The sequence below is a fragment of the Moschus berezovskii genome, chromosome 5, assembly GCF_049115385.1.
Source record: "Moschus berezovskii isolate FMDL1 chromosome 5, NW_MosBer_1.0, whole genome shotgun sequence".
Classification (NCBI taxonomy): Eukaryota; Metazoa; Chordata; class Mammalia; order Artiodactyla; family Moschidae; genus Moschus; species Moschus berezovskii.
Window position 1 is genome coordinate 21470912 of NC_142464.1, and position 21880 is coordinate 21492791.

At 50.6% G+C, this 21880-nt stretch overlaps 1 protein-coding gene across 3 annotated transcripts; it reads left to right on the forward strand.

Annotated features, from left to right (window-relative positions):
* Window positions 1-784: 784 nt before the first annotated feature.
* PITX2 (paired like homeodomain 2) lies at window positions 785-20499 on the forward strand. 3 transcript variants are annotated; one of them, XM_055434658.2, is made up of 5 exons: window positions 785-1018; window positions 4829-4884; window positions 5349-5486; window positions 16636-16841; window positions 19242-20499. In XM_055434658.2, the coding sequence occupies exons 2-5, from the start codon at window positions 4839-4841 to the stop codon at window positions 19803-19805; spliced, it is 954 nt and encodes a 317-aa protein (XP_055290633.1). In that variant the 5' UTR covers window positions 785-1018; window positions 4829-4838; the 3' UTR covers window positions 19806-20499. The 3 variants fall into 3 exon arrangements, with proteins under 3 accessions (XP_055290633.1, XP_055290634.1, XP_055290632.1); XM_055434659.2 differs by lacking the exon at window positions 5349-5486 and having other exon boundaries at window positions 790-1018; XM_055434657.2 differs by lacking the exons at window positions 785-1018; window positions 4829-4884; window positions 5349-5486 and adding an exon at window positions 14871-15782.
* Window positions 20500-21880: the final 1381 nt, after the last annotated feature.

The window sequence follows — 21880 nt, forward strand, 5'->3', positions numbered from 1 at the left end:
AGGACGCGCCGGTAGCTCCCTTCTAGCTGTCTTCCTCCCACCCTCTTCCCAAACCCAGTCATCCCACCGACCCCTGCTCATCCCACTTTTCCAGATTTCTCCAGTCATCCTCTCTCACCCCATCCCGCAACCTTCTGTCCAGCTTCCTGCCTTCCTGGTATCTGTGAACTCTCTCCTAACCCTTGCAGGCCTGAAAGAAGGTCACACACTAGCTTATTCAAACTCACACCCTGCAAGCCTCGCCCCCAAACAAACCCAGGCATACTGCCCTTTGTTCCATTTCTTAGGCCACTTTCTCTGTCCCTCCCTCCCTCCCCGTCCGGGTTTCCACACACACACACACACACACACTCCAGAAGAGCGTTTCTCCCCGACGTCTCCTCGACGCCCTTGCCCTTCCCCTCTGATTTATGCGAGCTCCTGGTTTGGCGCAGATTCCTTCTTCTGCTGCTGCTCCTTCTCGTCCTCCTCCCCACAGTGGGAGTGCTCGCGCCTGCTGCTCAGTGAGCTCCCGTCTGAGCGCCCCGCCCGGCCCCCTCGCCCGCGCGCCTTCCCCGGGCTGCCCCTCGGGCTCCCGGCGCCCGCGCCCGCGGGCCTGCACCGCCCGCCGCCGCCGGGTTTCCGTCGCCCCTGCGGGCTCCCCCCGCGCTCGCTCCCGGCTCGGCCGCGCGCCCGCCACTGTGCGGTGGAGTTTGGTGGAATCTCTGCTGACGTCACGTCGCTCCCCACACGGAGCCGGAGCCGAGGGGAGAGCGGGATGAGAGCGAGGGAGGGGAGAGAGAGTGCCAGAGCGAGCGAGCGGGCTGGAGGAGAGCGGGGAGAGGCTGCCAGTGACGGCTAGGTTCCGGAGGCCGCCGCGCGCCCCTGGACCCCCTCGGGACTTGGCCCCCTCGGGAGCCCCGCAGTCCTCCCGGCCCGGGCTTCTCGGGCGCCGGCGGTGCAGTCCGCGTCTCGGCTCGCTGGAGATCGCCCCGGGACGCGGCGGGACGCGCAGACTGCGGCTCTCTCCCGGCAGCCGGTAAGTGGGGGCCGTCTCTCCCGCAGGGGTGTGAGATAATGCGAGTTTGGAAATTTGTTCCACTTTGGAGAATCTTCACCGAAGGTGATTTGTGGCTCTTGGGGGCTGTCTTTCCCCCCGAGGTAACGCAGTTGGCAAACAGACCTTGCAAAGCCCTGTTCCCTTGGTCCCCAGGCACAGACACCAACAATCTATGGGGTGCTGAAGTCGAGTGGGAAGCGAGACCATGGCTGGCATTTAAAAGGAGGTATCTTCCCTTAAATCTTGGTGCCAACACTGCAGGGACAAATCCTCAGACGGAGGATTAGCATTCTCAAGATAAAGGGCCGGGTACAAAGTTTCAGCTACTGGAAGATTAGCCCCCTTCCCATTGTTACCAATTGGAAAAAAGATTCCATCTTAACTGGCAGTTAGTGACCTCTCAGGCCCAAGCGAATTACCTGGGAGCCAGGCCTGAATGCCAAGCTCACACAATTACTTCGGATTATAAATCCTTTAAATTGATTACCAGTCAACTCCAATCTTGCACTTTGGGAGATACATTTTAAATGGATACAGGGGAGACGACTATTTTCCAACCATCCAGTGAGGAAAAAATTATGATTCTAAATCTGAGAATATGTTCCTCTTTTTATTACAATTTAATGATTTTTATTTTCCTTAGCAATTTAGAAGTCAAACCATCATAGGGTCCTGTGATTTTTATTTTATTTGTGCAAGCAATATGTCATATTAAATTAAATTTAAAAAAAAAAACTTTCACTACCATGAATTAAAATAATATTGGAGTTCACACATTCTAAAGTATTTTATGAAAAATTAATTTGATTTAGAGACATTTCCTCACATTCTTTTTAGGCCATTAATAAGAATTAAAGTTGCTTTTAACATCATTTTGGAGGAAATCCATCTAAAAATACAAATACCAGTTATGTAAAGGAAACAAAGCACATAAGCAATATAGGCTGAGGATTTCTGTTGATATCACATAAAAGAAGCATCCAAAGTTTCAATAATCAAACTTTGCCTAAAAATGAAATAGCTACTTCATGTATGGAATGTTTTGCTCTACCTCAGCAAAACACTTAAATTATTCAGGTGCTTTGTTCCTCAAGTTGAGCATGTTTGTCCCCAAGTGTTCCTAAATGACCAATATTAATTGGGTTAAACTGCTAAAATACAGAATTGCGTTAAGCAGTATTTTAATTTCCTTAAATGATTACCCACTGCAAATTAATTTACTGACTAATCTCACTAATTTAGTTCATTTAAAACATATGTTCTTATGTTTATTTTTAAACTTTCATCAGAGATTTTGTTGTAGGATAACAATGGAAAGGAGGGAAATGGGAAAGGATTGGAATTATCAGGACTATGTTTCATTCCTACAGTTTCATCTTATGGCAGTCGTCAGAAATTATTTTTAAGCAAATTGTTTTATTTCTTAGGGCTTGCCTGCTTGTATTAGCCAGTGTGGTTCAGAGTGTTCCCATTAGCCGTGTTGTGCTTTTTAGTGCGCTCACAGTAGAAAACTCAAGTTGACCAAAACAAGATTGCCTGGCATATACATTCCAACCAGGACATGAACTTTTGGGGTGAGAACAACTTTCCAACAGGAAAAGTTGCTCGTCTTAATTTGTGAGATTAGCCACTGAAGCCCCTCGCTAAATCCAGCAGCCAAATTTGTCTTGTAAGACTTGTCTTGACAGGGCAAGTTTAAGGATCAGCAGGCAGGAGGGAATTGGAGGTCTCTTTTAAAAAATTACCTTCCCCAGTTATTTAGATTCAGTTCATCTAGCAGGTTTGGTCATTATATGAGGAGAAAAAAGTGCAAATCTCAGGACTCATTTTGACTGCAAAATAAATCCCCAAGTCACAAGGACATGTAGGAGTGAGCTAAGGAACATGCCTTGACCTTCTTTTCAGTCTTTAGAGAGGCGTTCTTGAAGATTTGTTTTGTATTGCTTTGTTTGGTCTTCAGCACTGAAGCGTGGGAGTGAGGAGGGGGTAGAACGTGTAATAATCGACTGACTTTACACTGAGCAATCCGATCTTTTTCTTTTGTAGATTTTACTATTTTTAAAAATAAAAACTATCTGCGGTTACCATCTGCAAAGCTCTGGCTACTGGCTAATAATGCAGCCAATTCAGAAGTTAAAAAAAAAAAAAAAAGATTATCGAAATGATGATGACATGCAAATTTTCCCCGAAATTATCATAAGTAAACATTTGAAGTCTGGACTAATAAAATCCCATCTGTGTTACTTCATATCGAGTTAGTAGAAAGCTGTGATAATGAATTTTGTAATATCTCACGAACAGACATCTCAATCAGGGACTAATCCTGTGATTTTACTGCAGAATCACTAAATCTGGAACCGCCAAACTGCTACTTCTGGGCCCCCAGGCCCTCCAGGATAGGCAGAGCCCCTGCCCGCGTCCACCCGGGTCTCCCGCAGGGTCGGGGAACCGCCTGGAGATCCCCACCCCTTGGATCCCCAGGCAGCTGCGCTAGGCAGCGACCTTGGTCCGAGGCCCCTGGGTCCTGGCTCCTTCCAGGAGAGGCCGAGGAACCTAGAAATGCGACTTAGGCCAGAGTCAGACACCCCACCCCCCCACCCCCAGCTCCCTGCCCAACCTCTGCCCCTCGAACAACCGGGCAAACGCCAGCTCGAAGCCCCAGCCCTGGATCCGAGCAAGAGGTGCCCTCCCGCCGCCGGCGTACCCTGGTTAGCATGCAGCGAGGCAGGCGTCGAGATCCGAGGGGCCTGGGGAGCTGGGACCTTCATTCTTTTCTTCTGTCTTTAAAGCAGCCGCCGCTCTTGTACCCACCCCGACAGAGCCCTCTCGCCACCACCCACCTCTCCCGGTTTGCCTGTGGCGGAGAAGGGGGAGCGCATTAAACGCCTGGCTCGCTGCGTTGTGGTTGGAAATTTAAAAAAAGATTTGGTTTGCCGGGGAGGAGAAGGGGAACTGGGGGGAGCCGTTCTCTCAGAGCTATTTCTCTACCCTTGGCGGGCAGTAAACCCTCCGGGGACGTTTGCCCGCGCTCCTCAGTCTAACTCACTCCACCTCGGTTCCCCTACTCTGCGATCTTAAATCATACTTTAGGGTAAATAAATGACCGGGTGAGTATCTCCAGGGGAAAGTGTGGCTAAATATGGAAAAGTGGCTTCTGATAGAAGAGAGGCCCGAAGCCAGTCTGCTCTGAGCATCCTAGGCCTTGGAGTTCTGTTCGTTTCAGAATTACAGAAAATCGAGGCGGGGGTGGGGGGTGGAGGGGTTCTATCTAGGATAGGAACAAGCTGACTCTGACACTCTGTACATGTTTACTGAGCTTCAACTAACGGACAAGCACTGTGCTGGCCTTCGCACACAGCTACCCACGGAGAAAGTCCTCTTCACCCAAATTTTGTATCCCCCTCTAAGGTTGTCCTCGGGTTCAGACGGGTTTTTAACCCCTGACACAGGCACCCCTGTGAGTAGTTCCACAGCTTGGGTTCCCAGAACGCGGTGGCTTTATCGGCCAAGAGCCCCTGGACCCATTGGCGGCAGCTCTGTAGAGAGATCCAACGCCCCCCATACACACACACTTGGGTAAACCGTCGGACGTCCAGCACCGGGAGCAAGGGTGGGGATGAGGCCGGGCTCTTGCTGCCAGAGACTGTCAGGTCCGAGAAACACTCCTGAAACCTAGTAGGGAGAGGCGCCGGATGGCTTGTGTTGAAGTCCTCTGCCCCACAGGTAGCCTCCTGCGAGCCCTGTGCGCCCGCCGCCGCTTCTCACAGCCCTCCTTCTCTTGTTTTGCAGGTAACGGGGAATGGAGACCAACTGCCGCAAACTAGTGTCGGCGTGTGTGCAATTAGGTAAGAGTCGTTTCTTCCGCCAGGGTCACCCGACCTGAGACCGCGCCACGCGAGGGCGGCGAAAGGGCACTGGTCTTATGGCGAGGCCGTGCGAGGGGCTTTTCCCGGAGGGGCCGGCCAGGGCAGGAAGGAAATCAGAACCTAGACGCCGGGGGACTCTCCTGGTGGGGGGCTGTGGGTGGGGAGGGAGCCGCGCTCCGCGTCTCCAAGCCTCGGGCCTCCTTTTCGCGGGAGCCGCTGGTAGCCCGGGAGGCGCGGAGACAGAACAGCGCCCTGCGCGGGGTTGCCAGACGGTCCGGGAGACTGGCGCGTCCTCCGCCCTTTCCTCTAACTGGGTCTCTGCTCTCTGTCCCTCTCTTTCCTCGCTCCTGCCTCCCTCCCCACTCTCTTCGACACCCCGATTCTTTCCCACGCCGTCCGGGGCGTCTCTCTCCCTGCACGTGGGGCGGGCGCGCGTGGCCTAGGCGTGCAGCCGGCGGCCGTTGAATGCCTCTTCTCCAAAGACTCCGAAATCAAAAAGGTCGAGTTCACGGACTCTCCGGAGAGCCGGAAAGAGGCGGCCAGCAGCAAGCTCTTCCCGCGGCAGCATCCCGGCGCCAACGGTAAGACCTGGAGCGAGGCGCAGGCGGAGCGCCGGGCGCCCGCCTCCCAGCCTCCGGGGCTCGAGTGAGGCGCACGCGGGTGAGGCCGCCAGACGGGGCGCGCCTGCTCGGAACTTAAGACACTTGGCCTCCGGTTGGGACGGGAAGCAGCCGTCCAAGGAACGCTAATTCTTTTCCCAAATTATACTGCACTCCTGAGACCCATCGCCTCTCCCTCTCCCTCTCGCTCTTTCCTGATGATCTCCTGATGTGTGGCCTGATCTGCGCACACCCCGAGCTCCCTCCGGGCCTCTAGCTGGCGTGGAAAAGTGGTCCAACAGCGACCTCTGTCGCTCACTACGTCCCACTGCACGCCGCACCAGCAGGGCCCACCCGGTCCCGGCGGCCCTCGGCCGCGCCCCGCCCAGCCTTGTGGGTGCGGGGTTTCCCGCGGAAGGCCAGCGCGCGAGGCTTTGGTTAGCGTCGGTTCGCCCCGGTGGCGAGGTGGAGGCGCTGACAACAGCCCTACGGAGCCGGAGGGCAGCGAGTGCGCGCAGCAGCTGAGGGTGGAATGGAGTGTGTGACCCTGTGGCACCACCTCCCTGTGGTGCTGGTTGCAGGGTCTGGGTTTTGGCGGTGCAATCGATGGTCTGGTTTCACTATGGAAGAGTCAAGGGCTATTGCTGCTCGAAGTCTGCACGCTTGTGTAAAACTTAAAACGTCCTCTCCGCATAGACCTTGTTGAATTGAATCGTGGTCTTTAGGGGGTGTGTGAGAGAAAGAGACAGAGGGGTTGAAGGGACAACCTTTCCTTAGGAATACAAGAAAAACTCAGATTTGCCGTTGGTCTATTCCCCATGTTTTACAGGCTCCTAATAAGTAAGTGCCTATTCTTAGGAGGTTGTTGACCTTTGATAATGTGAGGACATAACCACCCACACACACACACACACACACACGCAGACCTCCGCCCCTAACCACCACTTTCTGGATTAAAATGTAAAGATACATATGTAATATGTGCGAGAGGGGGGCGAATTGGTATCCCCGCCAAATAAACTTGCCAAGAAGAAAACAAAGGCTCCGCATTGGGCTTCCCGGTGAATCGGAGAGAAAAGCACCATTTGTTGGAATAAAGCGCCCAAAGTGGTATGGAACTAACTGGCCTCAACACCGCGAAATATCGCTAGTTCTCCTGCTGGGCCAGTTAAACGCTCACTTGTCCGGGATTAACCCCATGGGGTTAAATGGGGCCTTGCAGAGATAACGTCGGGTGATTTCTGTCATTAAGATTGTGTTAAATTCTTCTTCTGTTTGATAATCGGTCGTAAAAATAAATTATTACACCGGAGTATGTTTGGGATATGGTTAAAAATCAAGAGCAGCGATGACTCCCGGAGAAAATGCTTTGTACGGGTTGAGCCCTGGTTCCGGCCAGACCAGGGGAGCTTCCCAATGTCGCTTCGCACAGCGCGGGCCGGCCGCCGCCCAGCCGAGGCTGACATTTCTCCTGCTTTCGGGGCCGAGAGATGCCAAATCTCTCCTACTTTTCTCACCCGCATCTACCCTTTTCTTGCCCCCAGGAATGGTTTTGAGGACAGGTGGCTTCCACGGGAGTTTAGGACCTCTTCAGTGAGAAACCTGAGGTGGGGTGTGGGCTTCCTAGGCGGGCAAGCAGTGGGGGAGAGCCGCGGAGTCCTGCTCGCTGCAGTCACATCCTGGGCAGGTGGGCCTGGGTGTTTGCTTTTAATAATTAGCAAGTAAATAAAGAGCTAGAAATAATTAATGATTTTTCTTAACCCTTACGTTCAGGCCCGGATTATTTTAGTGCTGGGAAAGGCTCTTCTCCACACAGCCAATAGTGTGTTTTCTGCCTTTTGAACTGAAGAAGAAAATTGCTGCCCAAACATGTTTAATGCCATTAATTAAGAAGAGACACGTGATAGGAAAAAATGCTGAAACTCTTGATGTTATTGGCTTTTAGGGAATTGGGTAGACCAAAAATGTCACACGAGTGGGCAAAGCTGTATAGTACCACTGAAGGAAGGTTGCAAGAGTCCCCTTACTGAATATAAGTAAATTTAACTTATGGAATATGCAAACTCCTAGCCACAGCTTCCTTTAAAAAAAAGAAAGAAAGAAAAGATTTTTTTTTTTCTCCTTAACTTTTGAATAGGTTTTATTTGCTTTTAAAAAGAAAAAAAATGTTTGTAATGACATGCGATTTTCAAAAAGGGCCATGATATCCTATTATTGGCACTGCCCTCTCCTCATTTCCCCAAAACACCCTGTCCTCACTGAAGACTGAAAACGTTCTCTGAGTTGACAGGGTCGACCTCCTGGAGGCCCCGACTCTGTATCCCATCCCAGTCGAGTCCCCATTCTCTTGATACCCGTTGGAATGACCCAACGTCTGGCTCGAACCCTTAAACGGGAGCGGGCAGGAAGCAGGCTGAAGACCTCCTAAAGCCAGAGGTTTGAGAGAGGGTGGAGAGAGGAGTGGCTAGGTGTGTTAAGTGGAGAGAGGAAGAGTCGACAAGTTAACCAGTACCCTCTCCCCCTCCCCCCTCCTTACAGAAGGGGCAGAGGCCCGCTTGGAACGTCTCCCTAGAACAGACGTCTTTGGCTTTCCTTCCCTTTGGGTGTCCCAAAACGAGTTTACGTTTGGAGGAACTCAAAAAGTTGTCTCGACCTTCAGGAAGAGGATGGAATGCTCCTCCCCTGTCAATAACCTTTAAATTTCGGGGTAGTGACCCTAGTTTGGGGGCTGTAATCCACCGACCTGCCGAGATCGGTCCCGGCGCCTGGCTTCGCGACCAGACCTGGGGCGGGTATCTTCCCCAGGCCTCCCCACAGCGACTCGATTAATTTTTAAATCGTTCTGGCAAAGCGTTTGTGCTGAAAGTGTTCGCCCCTTGCCTCTGGTGCGCGCAGACTTCCTTCCCTAGGGACGAGGACTCCAAGGCCCCAACCGCGACACACACCGCCTCCCGAGGCAGCAGCCGGCTCCCCGTCTTCCTCAGAGCACCCGGGGTAACCCCGACGCCTTGACGGCCGCAGCGCCCCATTCATTCAATCACCAAGTGCTCGCCAAGCACATTCATCACTGATTCCTAATGTCCCCCAAAGCAAATCATCCGATTTCTCTACGCCACTACCCTACGACTTTAATGCTAACAAACAGACCCGTAAAAGCAGCCCAGACCATCTCTAGCAAAAAGCAAAATCGTGCTGCGCGGGGCGGCGCTTAGACCTGAGCTTGGTCGGAGAGAAAGGAGGGTATTTAAAAGGGGATGGGGGTAATCTTAGTGCTGACAGGGGGCAGGGGAGGGGACGTGCCGGAGGAGAGTGAGGATGAGCGGAGGTGGGGAAGGACAGCATTCCTTTTTTTTTTTTTTTTTCTACTCACAGCCCACCCCGCGCCAAATCTGCAGTTTATCCGCAGAGCTGCCTCTCCTTTGTGTGTGTGGATGTGTTTTCCCAAGAGGGGAAATTGTCCGAAAGCAGTCAGTCCCCAGCGGTAGGCAGTCCGGTCGGTTCTTCGCTGCCGACGCGGTGCGCGCTCCAAGGTGCGCAGGGCTGGCTCGGCAGTTAACCCGCACCGCCCGCCGGTAATATATGCAGCAGTTGTTAGAGCGGCTCCGGGGAAAAGGAAATGTATAACGAAAGCTTATTCGTGAGCAGGAATATACTAATGGAACAATCTGATGTCTTCTTAATCCTATGTAAAAAGCTTTGTCGTCCTCCTAATATTGACTGAATGGGTAATTAATGGCTCTTCATCTAGGCGAATACCCTGTAATCCAAAGATAGGCAAAAGACAACAAGCCCAAGGTAGAAGACAAAAGGCCCAACTGCGGTCGCCACCCTCCTCCCTCCCACCCTCCACTCAGGGTCTTCAAATGGGAAAGTTTCCTCTCAGGAGAAAAGGCAAGAGTAGGAAAATATACATACCTTTCCCGGGCTAGATTTAACCACAGAACCTGGCTGCCCAGCTCCATACTCCACTACTCCTCTCTCCCCCACCAGCCCTTCCCTCTGCGTTTCTTTCTTCTCAGTTCTTCTAGAAAGTACCCCCTCACTGTGGCCCAGTTCAGCATCTTTCCCCCCCAAGGCACCCATTTTTCATATAGGGAAGCAGTTGACCACGGAGGACCAATTAGGAGGTCCTCTAACTCAGGCGAAGAATTGAGTGCCTTTCTGAAAAAGAGATTCCATTCTTTTACAACCCAAGGCAGACAATCGGTGAGGACTAAGGTAGTTGGGAGGGGAGGGAAGAAATTAATAGAAGGAGAGGTAGTAGGCAAAATTATGTATACATGTTCAAGAGTGATCAGGAGTGATGGAGTCAACTCCACTGTGAGGATCTGACATGAAGAGTGCCCAGGATTCTCCCAGCCTGTTTTTAACAGGCTGACATTTTAATTTAAACCTTTAGAAGTAATATATTACTTGGGTTACTACAATGAGGTGGGTTCTTTTTTTTTTTTTTTTTAGTCAGTTGACAGCTTTTAAAATATTATTTCGCTAGGGAAATAAAAGCTTCATCTCAGATTATAGGTGGGTATTTTTGGATTTATGTGATTTATGGTCACCATGACAACTAATGCTGAATGTTAGCTACCAGCATGTCTGGGAGAGGGGAAGAGAAAAGAAGGGGAGCAAGAGAAATAGAAAGGGAGACAACATGAGCGGGAAAGGGGAAAACAGAGGGAAAATAAAGAGAGAAGCATTTCAACCCAATGTTTTAAAAAGTGACTTTAGTCAGTCCCATGTCACTTCTGTCTCTCTGGACCTAGACACTGATGTTTATTCATTCCTTGTCTCTCTTGTATCCCATACACAAGTATACCATTCTTTTTATTTTATTTTTCCACTCGTAGTTGTGTTCTGCGATTAAGTGAGCACCTAATAAACCTGTAGCATTAACAGGCTGCTGTGAACAGGCCCTACAGCATGTGGGTTTAGTGATTGCAGCACCCCCACTCACAAGACCCAGAGCTTCCTCTAATCTCTGGCTCTTCTCTTCCCCTGCCAGTGTGGGGTGAAGGGAACCCCCCAGCCAGTTGCCACAGACTTAAAGTGGTTGTGTGAGGGACAGAAATATGGGCACCATTTGCAGGGACCCAGAGAGGTTGGGTGTTGCTCAGTACCTCTACAAACTTCTGATTCCTGAAAGAATCTGCCACTTTTTGCAAACCCGCACTTTTAAAAATTGCATTTAGGGAACTGGGGTGGGGGTGGATCAGTCACAATAAACCTTTAATTTCTGGGTGTTCCAAGTGTTTGGCTCAGGTCAGGGAACAGCAAAGAGGCCCTTTCCAGCATGATTTGTGTGCAGAGAAAAGCCAGGCAGAGGAACGAGCAGAGGCAGAGCCACTTCTCGGGCAAGGTGCAAGGTCTCCCTCTGAGCTCTGCACCTTACACTGCATGCTCATGCGCACACACACACACACACACACTCATACCCATGCCTGTCACGAGTCGAGCTGAGTCCGGCAGGATCTCATCCTTGAGCTAACCTGGACCCGTAGCAATACTCCCACCCCTCTATGGCCTGACAGCGCAGAGACATCTAATTTCAGTCTTTCAGATGAACTTTGAGGACAGACTTTTTCCCCCCAAAGTCTTGAGTCACTCGCTTGGGTCCCAGTTCACATCTCTGCCGCCCTCTGCGGAGAGTTTAGCAGTGCTGCCTAACCCCTCTCATTGCGATGGCCAGAGGGCCTTTGTGCACTAAAGAGTGTGAAATTAAATAAGACCTCAAGACTGGTAATCGGTGGCAAATACCAGCTAGAAACATGCCTAACCCTGTGTCACACATTGCCCTCCTCAAGGGGCTTTCTTTGAAAGAATAAGCAAGAAAACCTGATCAAAACGATATCTTCTGAGTGGAAAATCCAAACCCACACTGGGCTTCCCATCCTCTCCCCACCCTAGCCATGCAGCTTCCCTGAACCGACTATGCTGATTTTTTTTTTTTTTCTGGAATGACAATTTCTGTGATAGTTGCTGAAGACATAGTCATTTCTTTAAAAAAAAAAAAAATGTTTGACTGCTCTGAGCCTTGGTTGTTGCATGTGGGATCTAATCTCGGCGCCCCCTGCACTGGGAGCACAGTCTTAGCCACTGGACAACCAGGGAAGTCCCACAGTAATTTCTAGAACCAGCCAAAGAGTGGGGTGGGGGATAGGTCACGTAATAGTAGTGTTGAACTTGCAACATACCTAAGATTCCCTTACTTCCAACTCCTTTGTCATCTATACTGCCCAGACCTGTGCACCCACAAGTTTTTTGTAGACTAAATCTAAAAATTGCCCACCAAAACTACAGTTTTAACTGAAATGTGTTTCTTGTACTACACACTTGCTTTTCCTCTTCTAGACTGTTCATGTTGGAGCACCCCTACCAACCATGGAGTGAACATGTTGGGCCTGGAAAGGGTGTCACCCAGTATCAATGTGTAAAGTGATTTGAAGATTAGGAGGGAGTTGAAACTCTGGCTAGAAAAATGCAAAGAAATACCTCCCCTGCTCCACTGGGGGGGAGGGGAGGATATATTAGGTACATTCATTTCTATCTATAGAGGGGTATATGCATGAGTTTGTTTTCACTTAACCAGAGTTCTTCAAATAATTTATCTTTCTTTATTCTCCACTTGACTTTGCAGTGAATCAATACAGTTTAAGATTCTTATCTTTTTAGGCTTTCAGGCTGATCACCAGCACTTGCAACATCTCCAACACTTTGGCACTATGTGGAGCTCCCACTTGCCCTTGGGTTTTTCACCCACTTTGGAGTCTAGGTTAGGTCCTTCATACATGTGTATTTGCCTTGAGGAAAGTTCTGTTCATTGACAAAGCCAATGAGCTTAAATCAAAATTCCATGCATTTAATGAGAGATGGGCTTAGAAATTTACATGGCTCTGTGGAGCTTCTCGGCTCTTCTGAGTTTTTAAAACCACTCAGAGCCTTCACCAAAAATTGTAACTCCAGGATTTGAAACTTGAAGAAACAAGGAAGAGAGTATGTTCACTGTGGAGGAGAATCTTTCATTCTCTGATGTGATGGAGTTCTTTGTGATATGAAGGCATGAGCATGTGCTGTTGTGGGGACTGCGGCTATGCCGAGGTTTAAGAAAAGGTATTGGAATATGATTAGTAAACATATTGGGCAGAAAAGAGCTGGATTCATATTGACTTAGTTATAGGTCATCGGCTGTCAGTGCAGTGGGAGGAGATATTTACTTTACGCATATACTTTATGATCTTGAGGGAATTAGAGGAAATTCAATAAGAAAATGGCTAGAAACATTTAAAACCCTTATTTAAAAGACTTAAGCAAATTAGAGTCTTATCAGATTAAAAACCACTACAAATGTAAGAGCATTGTCTTCGGTGAAACACTGGGGGGTCTGAGAAGGAGAGTCTACCAAATCTCAGGGATAAAACGCGTCATTTAAGCACCCGATAATGAGCAGAATGTAAATTAATTTAACCTTCTTTACCAACAGGCTGCTTATGTAATATGTATAATTTAGTGATAAGATTTCAGAACCTAATATAGCTGGATGGATGAGCCTCAGCTAATGCAGACCGGTCACACGGGGATGTGTTCTGCTCTGAGCAGGTGTGTGTGTGCATGGAATGGGGTTAACTGGAATAAAAGGTTAAAAAAGCCAGAAATGCTGATTTAAAGCGTCCTATGAAGAAAGCTCCTCCTGTTAGCTAACATCTTCTTACACTAGGATGATACTTTGGGCAGAGACTAAAGAATTCTCATTTGGTCCTTTGGACTGCTCTCAAGCTTGTTTAAGATGGGGGAGGAGTTGCAGATACCATGAGGTGGGGGAGCAGGGCAAAGGAGAGACACCTAAGTTACAAACATATTTGTTGTCTGCCTTATCCACTCTGCCTCAAACTGAATGAGTTTCTCAATCTTGGGAACAAGGGCAAGGAGTGAGTTTTTTGAAGATACCTCATACTGGCGTTGCAAATCATTGACTGTAATGTCAAACAAATACACATTCAGGGATGATAACACTAACTCCACAATAAAGCAATCGTCAATGCAGAAACCCAGGGGAGATTAGTTTGTGCTCTTCAGCTGACCTAAGCCAGAGGACAAAAGGACTTTCACAAATTATTTTGAATGATATCTTTGGATTTATTTCTTTAATTTCTGTGAAAATAGTGCTATAAAGATTTACATGTCCCCAAAGGTGTTTTTTCCTTTTGTCTCAAATGAACGAACAAGGCTTTATTTTTCCTTGTTGAGTGTCCTCCTAGGCTTTTGCCCTTCACCCACAGCCTACTGTCTCTGCCTGCTTGGACTCCAACAATTCAATACAGCCTTGAGCTCCTAGGAATAGAAAATGACTTCAAAATTATCCTTGAAATTGGTTATTTGGCAACATTCTTAATTGTATGGAAATTCATTAAAAGCATATTTTATATATAATTAGCTCAAAGTTGTTGATTCTACAGGCTTTATGGATTTGAATCTGATTGATAATAAAGTAAACAAGAGTCAAATTTAAAGCAAGATTCTCTGTTGGGTTAGGAGGTGCTTAATACAGTGTATAAGGAATTTGAAAGCCCTAGGATATGTGTCTTAATCAACGTTAAGTAGAATGGATAAGCTTTCAGCATTTTGAAAATGCTGGGTTAGGGTTTCTATTCTATTGTGTGTTTTCTGTCTGGGGACTAATAAGCATTACAGAGAACGTGATCTGAGGCGACTTTTTATTCTTGTATAAATCCAGAGTGAACCACCAAACAGTTGTTCGTTTAAAGTCAAGGTAATTTTCTTTTGACGGGTCCATTTGCTTCTGATTTCTAATTTATTAGCCTCTCTTCTCAGGGCTCTGTCTTCTTTGCAATTAAAGTAAAGCTTCTTCAGATTAGCGCCGCAGCATTCACTTGACAGGTTGTTTGGAAAATTTAAGATCGGAGAGATGATTTGTTGGTGTTTTAAATTTTTTCTGGTTTTAAGTAGTATATCTCCTTTCCTTGCAGGGGGAGAAAAACACCTCTCGGTAGGGAATAAGCGTAGTGAGGCACAAAAGGGGAGGGGGTGCTGGGTGCCCTGTTGATCCTTGTACCCCTCAGCCTTCCACCTTTCCGCTTTTTTCCAACGAGCTTTTTACTCCCAGCCTCGTCTTTCCACCTCCTCACCAGAACTAAAAGCCGGATCGTCTTGGGCCGGGCCGGAGCAGAATTCCCGGGAGCCGGCGGGTGTAGACTCTGCGGGCGCACGGAGGTATTGGCCCGGCCCCGCACATCTGATAGGTGCAGACGGGATGGGCCCTCCGTCACGGCTCGGGGGCTCCTGATTGGTGTGGAGCCACGTCACTCCAGCCGGCGAAGGGTCTGGGAGGAGGCGGAGGCTGGGAGGGTCGGGGAGGGCTGGGGAGGGCAGCGGCCGAGTGACGTCTCGGCACCAGGAAGCCCGCCTCTGGTTTTAAGATGTTAGGCCAACAGGGAAGCTTGGAGCCGCAGAACTGGTCCGTCGCTCGTCTGGGTGCTGGGAGCTGAGCTGCGGCGAGGCCAGGCTCGAGCTCTACTGCCCGAGGGGGTGTGCGTGTGCGCCCCGCGGAGGGTGCGCCGAGAGGCCCGCGCCGCCGCCGCCGCCACGGGAGATCTAATATCAGCTACCTGTCCCTGTCACTCTTGACACTTCGCTGTCAGGGCTGCCGCGCGGGGGGCGGGCAGAGCGCGAACGGCGTTAGCTTTCCTTATTGGAGGGGTACGAGGGGGAGGGAGGGAGGGAAGAAAGGGGTCTTTGCCCACTCTTGTTTCGCTTTGGAGCTTGGAAGCCTGCTCCCCAAAGACGCTCCGAACCATTCTCTCCTACCCACATCCCCATGTCTCTCCATTGACCCGCTGACTCTCGGCCGCTGGATCCTTTCGCTTGAGCCTTCGCAAGGAGCCGGGGGGGGCGGCTCGGCTCCAGGACTCCGCGCGGGTTGTGTTCCCGGCTCTGCCCGCGGCGGCCACCGCGAGGAAACTCCGCGCCTGGAGCGGGAAGCGGAGCAGGCGGCTGCGGCGGCCACGGGGCTTCGGCGGGGCAGCAACCCAGGACTCGTAGGGCGGCGCGCTCCTTCGTCCATGAACTGCATGAAAGGCCCGCTGCACTTGGAGCACCGAGCAGCAGGAACCAAGCTGTTGGCCGCCTCCTCGTCCTCCTCCTGTCACCATTCTCAGCCGCTGGCCATGGCTTCGGTCCTGGCTCCCGGTCAGGCCCGCTCCCTGGACTCTTCCAAGCACAGGCTGGAGGTGCACACCATCTCTGACACCCCCAGCCCCGAGGCCGCAGGTAAGGCGCCGCGCGGTCCCAAGGAAGTCGGCCCCACCTGGGGGAGGCGTGGTGGGAGTGGTCGTTCGGCTCGCTCCCCGCAGAACTTCCGGAGCCAGGGTTGTATGTATCCCGCGTCCCTTCTCTCTGCATCGACTGCCCGGCTGGGGTGGCGCGAACCACGCGAGTCGTTCTGCACGGTCCCCTTCTCCCATTACGACCCTGATCTCCCTTCCTTTTTCTGGGTCACAGAAGTCCCAGCATCTCCGTTCTAGACCTTCAGAGGGGGCCGCCTCCCCCGGCCCTCCCCAGCCCTTACGCGGTCCCTGTTCTGCTCTCAGCTTTCAGCTCCCAAGAAGCTCCGCTTGTTAGAAAAATAGTTGTGAAACTACGCCTCAGAAGAACAGGCGTTTTTGTTTTGTTTTTCTTCTTCTAAAGGGCAGAGGAACTTGGGTGCCTCGCCGAATCCCAAAGTGTACTTTTCCTAGCCTTTGGAAACCGCCTCGATATCTAAGCTTTCTACCAGGGGAGGTTCTGTAAAACACGCGCGTGTGGGTGCCCCGAGAGATTTGATGTGTCCTCGCAGAAGCGCATACACTTGAAAGCACAGGCTATAAAAATGAATGTGCCGTCGCAGTGAGATAAACATGTAAATAAAACGTGCGGCGCTGGGGGAGGGGAGGAGATGGGGCGCGCACACCCACACTCACGTTTGCACAACCCGCAGACGCAGCGCTTTCCGTGGCCCGGAGCAGCGGCTCGCACACTCCTCCCCCGCCAGACAGCCCGGCTCTGGCCTCTGCCGCCTGGTCCAGTTGGCGTTGGCGGGCAGCAGGTGGGCATGCTGACGGGGACCTCTGTGTTTCGTTTTCAGAGAAAGATAAGAGCCAGCAGGGAAAGAATGAGGACGTGGGAGCCGAAGACCCGTCCAAGAAGAAGAGGCAAAGGCGTCAGCGGACTCACTTCACCAGCCAGCAGCTGCAGGAACTGGAGGCCACTTTCCAGAGGAACCGCTACCCGGACATGTCCACGCGCGAAGAAATCGCAGTGTGGACCAACCTAACGGAAGCACGAGTCCGGGTAGGAGCCCGCACGAAGCTGGGGAGGGCGTTACTGGGATGCCGGCCCTGTAGATCAGGAGGGAGGGTGAAAGGCAGAGCCGTCCGGGAGGGCTCGGGTGGGTGCCTTTGCAAAAGCAGAAGGCCTCGCGGCGGCCCAAGTTGCAAGGTCACAGCTCCCCCTTCCGAGACCAGCCGCGGGCCTGGAGCAGGCGCCGGGAGCGGTCCGGCTCACCGCCCCGCCACACAGCGTGCTCCCAAACGGGGCCGCGTGCATTCCGCTGCACAGGGCATTGTGTTCCCCGTTTGCATTCGCCAGACGAGCTCTAATAAAATCCCTCCCAAGCCAGGAGCTGAGGACAGGCTCCGACCTGCGCGCGTTTAACAAGGAAAACCCGCCTGAGACACGCAAGGGTTGGCTCTCCCTGGAAAACTTTTGCGCCAGGTCTAGCCGGGCCTTTTCTTTACTCGGCTCATCCTCATCACAAGGTCTTTGCGGTTTTTCTGCCACTCAGTTCTCTCCCACACCCTACTATCCTCGGTTTTGTGATCTGCGGAAGTAGTTTTAATACAGAACTGCTATCCTGCCAGTCCTCTTAGAAAGAAAGGAAAAAAGAAGAAAGACTTTTCTATTTGGTTTATTTATCTTCTCTCAGGAGACTGTTACTCACGCCCTTCCTCCCAATTATAATAGTTTTATTAAAGAAAAGGCTTACCTTTGTAGCAAATCTGTACTTAATGAATTCGCAAAAATGAACTTAAATAAATTACGCGGTAGCAATATCCTGGTTTGTGCTGGTCGGTGAAAAACTCCAAATGTTAGGATTCTGAAAGTATCACATAGCAGGATCCAGAGGTTTTGCTGTTAAAAAACAAAAAGCTCTGGATGGAAAAAGAGCTCCCAGTTAGAACTGAGAAAACACTGTATAGCACTAATGATGAATAAAGACCAAAATGCGCTCGGAAAGCAGAGAGAGGAAGGCACTCTGAGTAGCATCTGTGTAGGGAATGAGGCTAACCTAGTGGATATAGGAACCAGGATGAAGTTGGAAATGGTTTTAGTTTAACAGCGCAGACCTATGTTTAGGCCCTGGCCGCGTGGTTTTTTCGCAAGGTCAGTTTCTCTTTAGCCCTCCTGCACTTCTGGGGAACGGGCCTCGCACGGACTGTTCTCGCCTGGGCAAAGTTTAGGCGGCCAGGGTAGAAAAGGCAAGTAATTTAAATGAAAACAATCTATGGGGTCTCCGGAACCCTTCGAAAAACCCTACCCCACCCTCTTCGGCTTTTCAGCAGTCCCTCGCGAGCTCCCGGCCGCCGCTGCGCTGGGCTCTCACTCCCTCCGCCTGCCTCCTTCCAGGCCCGGTGCTCGTCCAGCCAAGTGGGGAATGAAGCTTGCTTTTTATAGCTGTCGGGTGCAAAGAGGAAGGGGGATAAAAAGGAAATCTAGAATGAAAGGGAAAAAGAAAAAAAAAAGCGGATTAGGCGTCTGGGCCTGGCTGAGATGTGTAATGTGAAACATCACCGGTGTCAGCTCGGAAATCTCGGGCCAGGCCTCGCTCCAATACACAAAAGCCGCCGTCTGGGGCGACGGGCGGGCCCGATGTGGATTGAGAACGGGTTTGCGTCTGGGCCATCGGACGCGGGTGGGGGCTGGCCGGGCTGGGCGACCGCCAGCAAAGCCCTGCAACTAGGCCTGGCCGAGCAGCGCCGGGCGCGCGGGCCTGCCCTGGGTGGGCGGAGAGTGTGAAGGAGCGGACCGCAGGGTGGGGGAGGCTGCAGGAGCGACTCGCTCAGGGTTCCCGGAGATTTACACGCCAAACTCTTGGGGTTTAATGAGCTGTCGGGGAGGTGGGCTTTTGCGTTTTATTTGGTTCTTTTGGCTAGGCGAGGAAGGGGTCGCGGCCGGGTGCCTGATGAGGGCGCTCGTTCTGTGAGAAGCGGGGCGGGAGTGAAGATCCGAGAGGGGAGGAGGGTTGTGGGAGAAAGGGGCCTCCCAGCCCCTTGCCCTCATCTCTGGGTCTGTGGCTTTGGAATGCAAGCAAGTTTGCAAGGTGGCCGGGGAAGGGTTGGGCAGAGAGCCCGCTGCTCCGCGTTTATTTTGCAGTAAGTGTTTTTGGCCCCTGAGGAGGACCGGGGTTAGTGAACACGCCACCCGCAGGCCGCCGGGCGTTGGGCTGGGGTTTGTGGCGCGACTCAGAGCCCGGACTCGCAAGCCTGAACTGGTCGGGGCCTCTGTGTTGGGACGGGGTTCTGGCAGCTTGGGGCGCGGCGCAAGGGAGGGGGGTGGGGAGCGGCTGGGGAAAACTGTGGCGGCGAGGGTATACACTTGTGTGTCGGAGGGGGGATCGCTAGTGCTTTCCGGGAGCAAGGTTTTACTAATCCGATCTGTGGCGTCTGTTCGCTCCTTGCCCTTCATCCCCAGGTTTGGTTCAAAAATCGCCGGGCCAAATGGAGAAAGCGGGAGCGCAACCAGCAGGCCGAGCTGTGCAAGAATGGCTTTGGGCCGCAGTTCAACGGGCTTATGCAGCCCTACGACGACATGTACCCGGGATATTCGTACAATAACTGGGCCGCCAAGGGCCTCACTTCGGCCTCCCTGTCCACCAAGAGCTTCCCTTTCTTCAACTCTATGAACGTCAACCCCCTGTCGTCACAGAGCATGTTCTCCCCGCCCAATTCCATCTCGTCCATGAGCATGTCGTCCAGTATGGTACCCTCAGCGGTGACCGGCGTCCCGGGCTCCAGCCTCAACAGCCTGAATAACTTGAACAACTTGAGCAGCCCTTCGCTGAATTCCGCGGTGCCGACGCCCGCCTGCCCTTACGCGCCGCCGACTCCTCCGTACGTTTATAGGGACACGTGTAACTCGAGCCTGGCCAGCCTGAGACTGAAAGCAAAGCAGCACTCCAGCTTCGGCTACGCCAGCGTGCAGAACCCGGCATCCAACCTGAGTGCTTGCCAGTACGCCGTGGACCGGCCCGTGTGAGCCGCGCCCCACTGCACGGGGATCCTAGGACCGTGGATGGGGCAGCTCTGCCCTTGAAAGACTGGGAATTATGCTAGAAGGTCGTGGGCACTAAACAAAGAAAGGGAGAGAGAAAGAAGATTTAGGGAGAAAAGGAAACCACTGAATTAAAGAGAGCTCCTTTGATTTCAAAGGAATTTTCTCAACGTCTGACATCTTTCACTAAAAGTATTTCCAACAGTTGCGAGGACACACAAATGTTTGACTGGATATGACATTTTAACATTACTATAAGCTTGTTATTTTTTAAGTTTAGCATTGTTAACATTAAAATGACTGAAAGGATGTATATATATCGAAATGTCAAATTAATTTTATAAAAAGCAGTTGTTAGTAATATCACAACAGTGTTTTTAAAGGTTAGGCTTTAAAATAAAGCATGTTATACAGAAGCGATTAGGATTTTTCGCTTGCAAGCAAAGGAATGTATATACTAAATGCCACACTGTATGTTTCTAACATATTATTATTATAAAAAAATGTGTGAATATCAGTTTTAGAATAGTTTCTCTGGTGGATGCAATGATGTTTCTGAAACTGCTATGTACAACCTACCCTGTGTATAACATTTCGTACAATATTATTGTTTTACTTTTCAGCAAATATGAAAAAAAATGTGTTTTATTTCATGGGAGTAAAATATACTGCATACAAATTGGTCTGGATTCTTTCTGCCCTCCTCTGTCGCCTGGCCAGGGTTTCTCAGTCACTGCTTCCTAAACAAACCAGTTCCCTCTGCCTGCCTAGTTAAATACACAAGGCAGCAGTACTTATTTAAATTTGGTAGAAATAAATTATAGTCATTCGTCAGAAACTCAAAAGAAAAAAGAGGCACTCAGGGGGAGAAAAAAAAGCTGCAAAGTCTGTTCTTGTCTCCCAGATTTTTCTTTGGCTTAAACCCAAGGGATTCCATTATTGCTAGCTAGCAAATAATAGAAGAGAGAAAGGAGAAGGAAACATAGAAAGTACCTTAGCTTGGAATGACTCAGGTTTACTCCTTTGGGGAGGGAACCAGCACACCCAGTAAATTGTTCTGGAGAAGTATGTGTGTATGTATGCATGTACAGTTTATATACATTCCTCTCAAGAGGAATAGGTCTATAAGTTTACAAGGAAACACCTCCAGTTCAAAATATTTAGGCCTCCACGTTTATCTTTCAGGCTTAAGTAGAGAGATTCTTCATGTTATATTACATTACTATTTCCAAATCCTTTTGAGACATTAAAAGAAACAAAGCCCATTTCTAATAACCACAGCCCTTTAGTTTCTCAAAGAGCCCAGGGGTTGAGAGGTTAGAGTGGAGTTTCCTGAGTCTTGTCGAGCAATATGTAGTTGAGGCAAAGGTCATGCTCCCCGTGTTTTGTTTTAAATAATATTGACCCATTAATTCTAAACCTGCTTGTTCCTGAAATTATACAGGATTATAGTTTGCAAACTGCGGGACAATGAAGCAAATCAAGATGAATTACAGCCCTGGCCCTCCCTCCCAGCCTCTGACATCTAAACGGGGAATGAGGTGGGTGTGTTTAAAAGAGCGTTAAGCACCCACTCTTCTTTTGTTGGTGATTTTCAGCTTTTTTTTTTTTTAATGTGAAATTTAATTTTGTAACAAATGGTAGCAAATACGACTTAGTCCCAAAGACTTCATAACCGTGGCGCAAGGGAGGTCGGTGTGCCGGGGGCGGGGGGCTGGGGGGAGTTCTGAGTCCTTTGCTATTCGGATCACTGCCCCCTCCCCCCGCGGTGGGCGACGACGACAAACATCACCCCGGGGGATCCGGAGCGAAAAGTAGCCGCCGGTTTTCTGGGGCCGAGGAAACCTGCGTTTTTGCGCTTAGGTTGCTTTTATCTGACTGAGACGCTACCTACGAGCTTTCGGAGCTCAGACACTGAGTCTTTGTTCTGCGTGCGACTGCTGCTGCCACTTAAAGAGATCGCAGATAATGTCCCCGATTTAAGACCGGTGCTTAATGCACATTAACTTTCTTTCTTTCTTTTTTACGCTCTGCCTCCGACCTGCGGAGGGATCACGCGG

Bases quoted from the DNA above. Each gene is read 5' to 3' on its own strand.
- PITX2 (XM_055434657.2), top strand. From the start codon at position 15,575: ATGAACTGCATGAAAGGCCCGCTGCACTTGGAGCACCGAGCAGCAGGA. The intron at 15,783-16,635 runs GTAAGGCGCCGC...TTTCGTTTTCAG, and splicing joins CCCCAGCCCCGAGGCCGCAG to AGAAAGATAAGAGCCAGCAG. The intron at 16,842-19,241 runs GTAGGAGCCCGC...CTTCATCCCCAG, and splicing joins TAACGGAAGCACGAGTCCGG to GTTTGGTTCAAAAATCGCCG.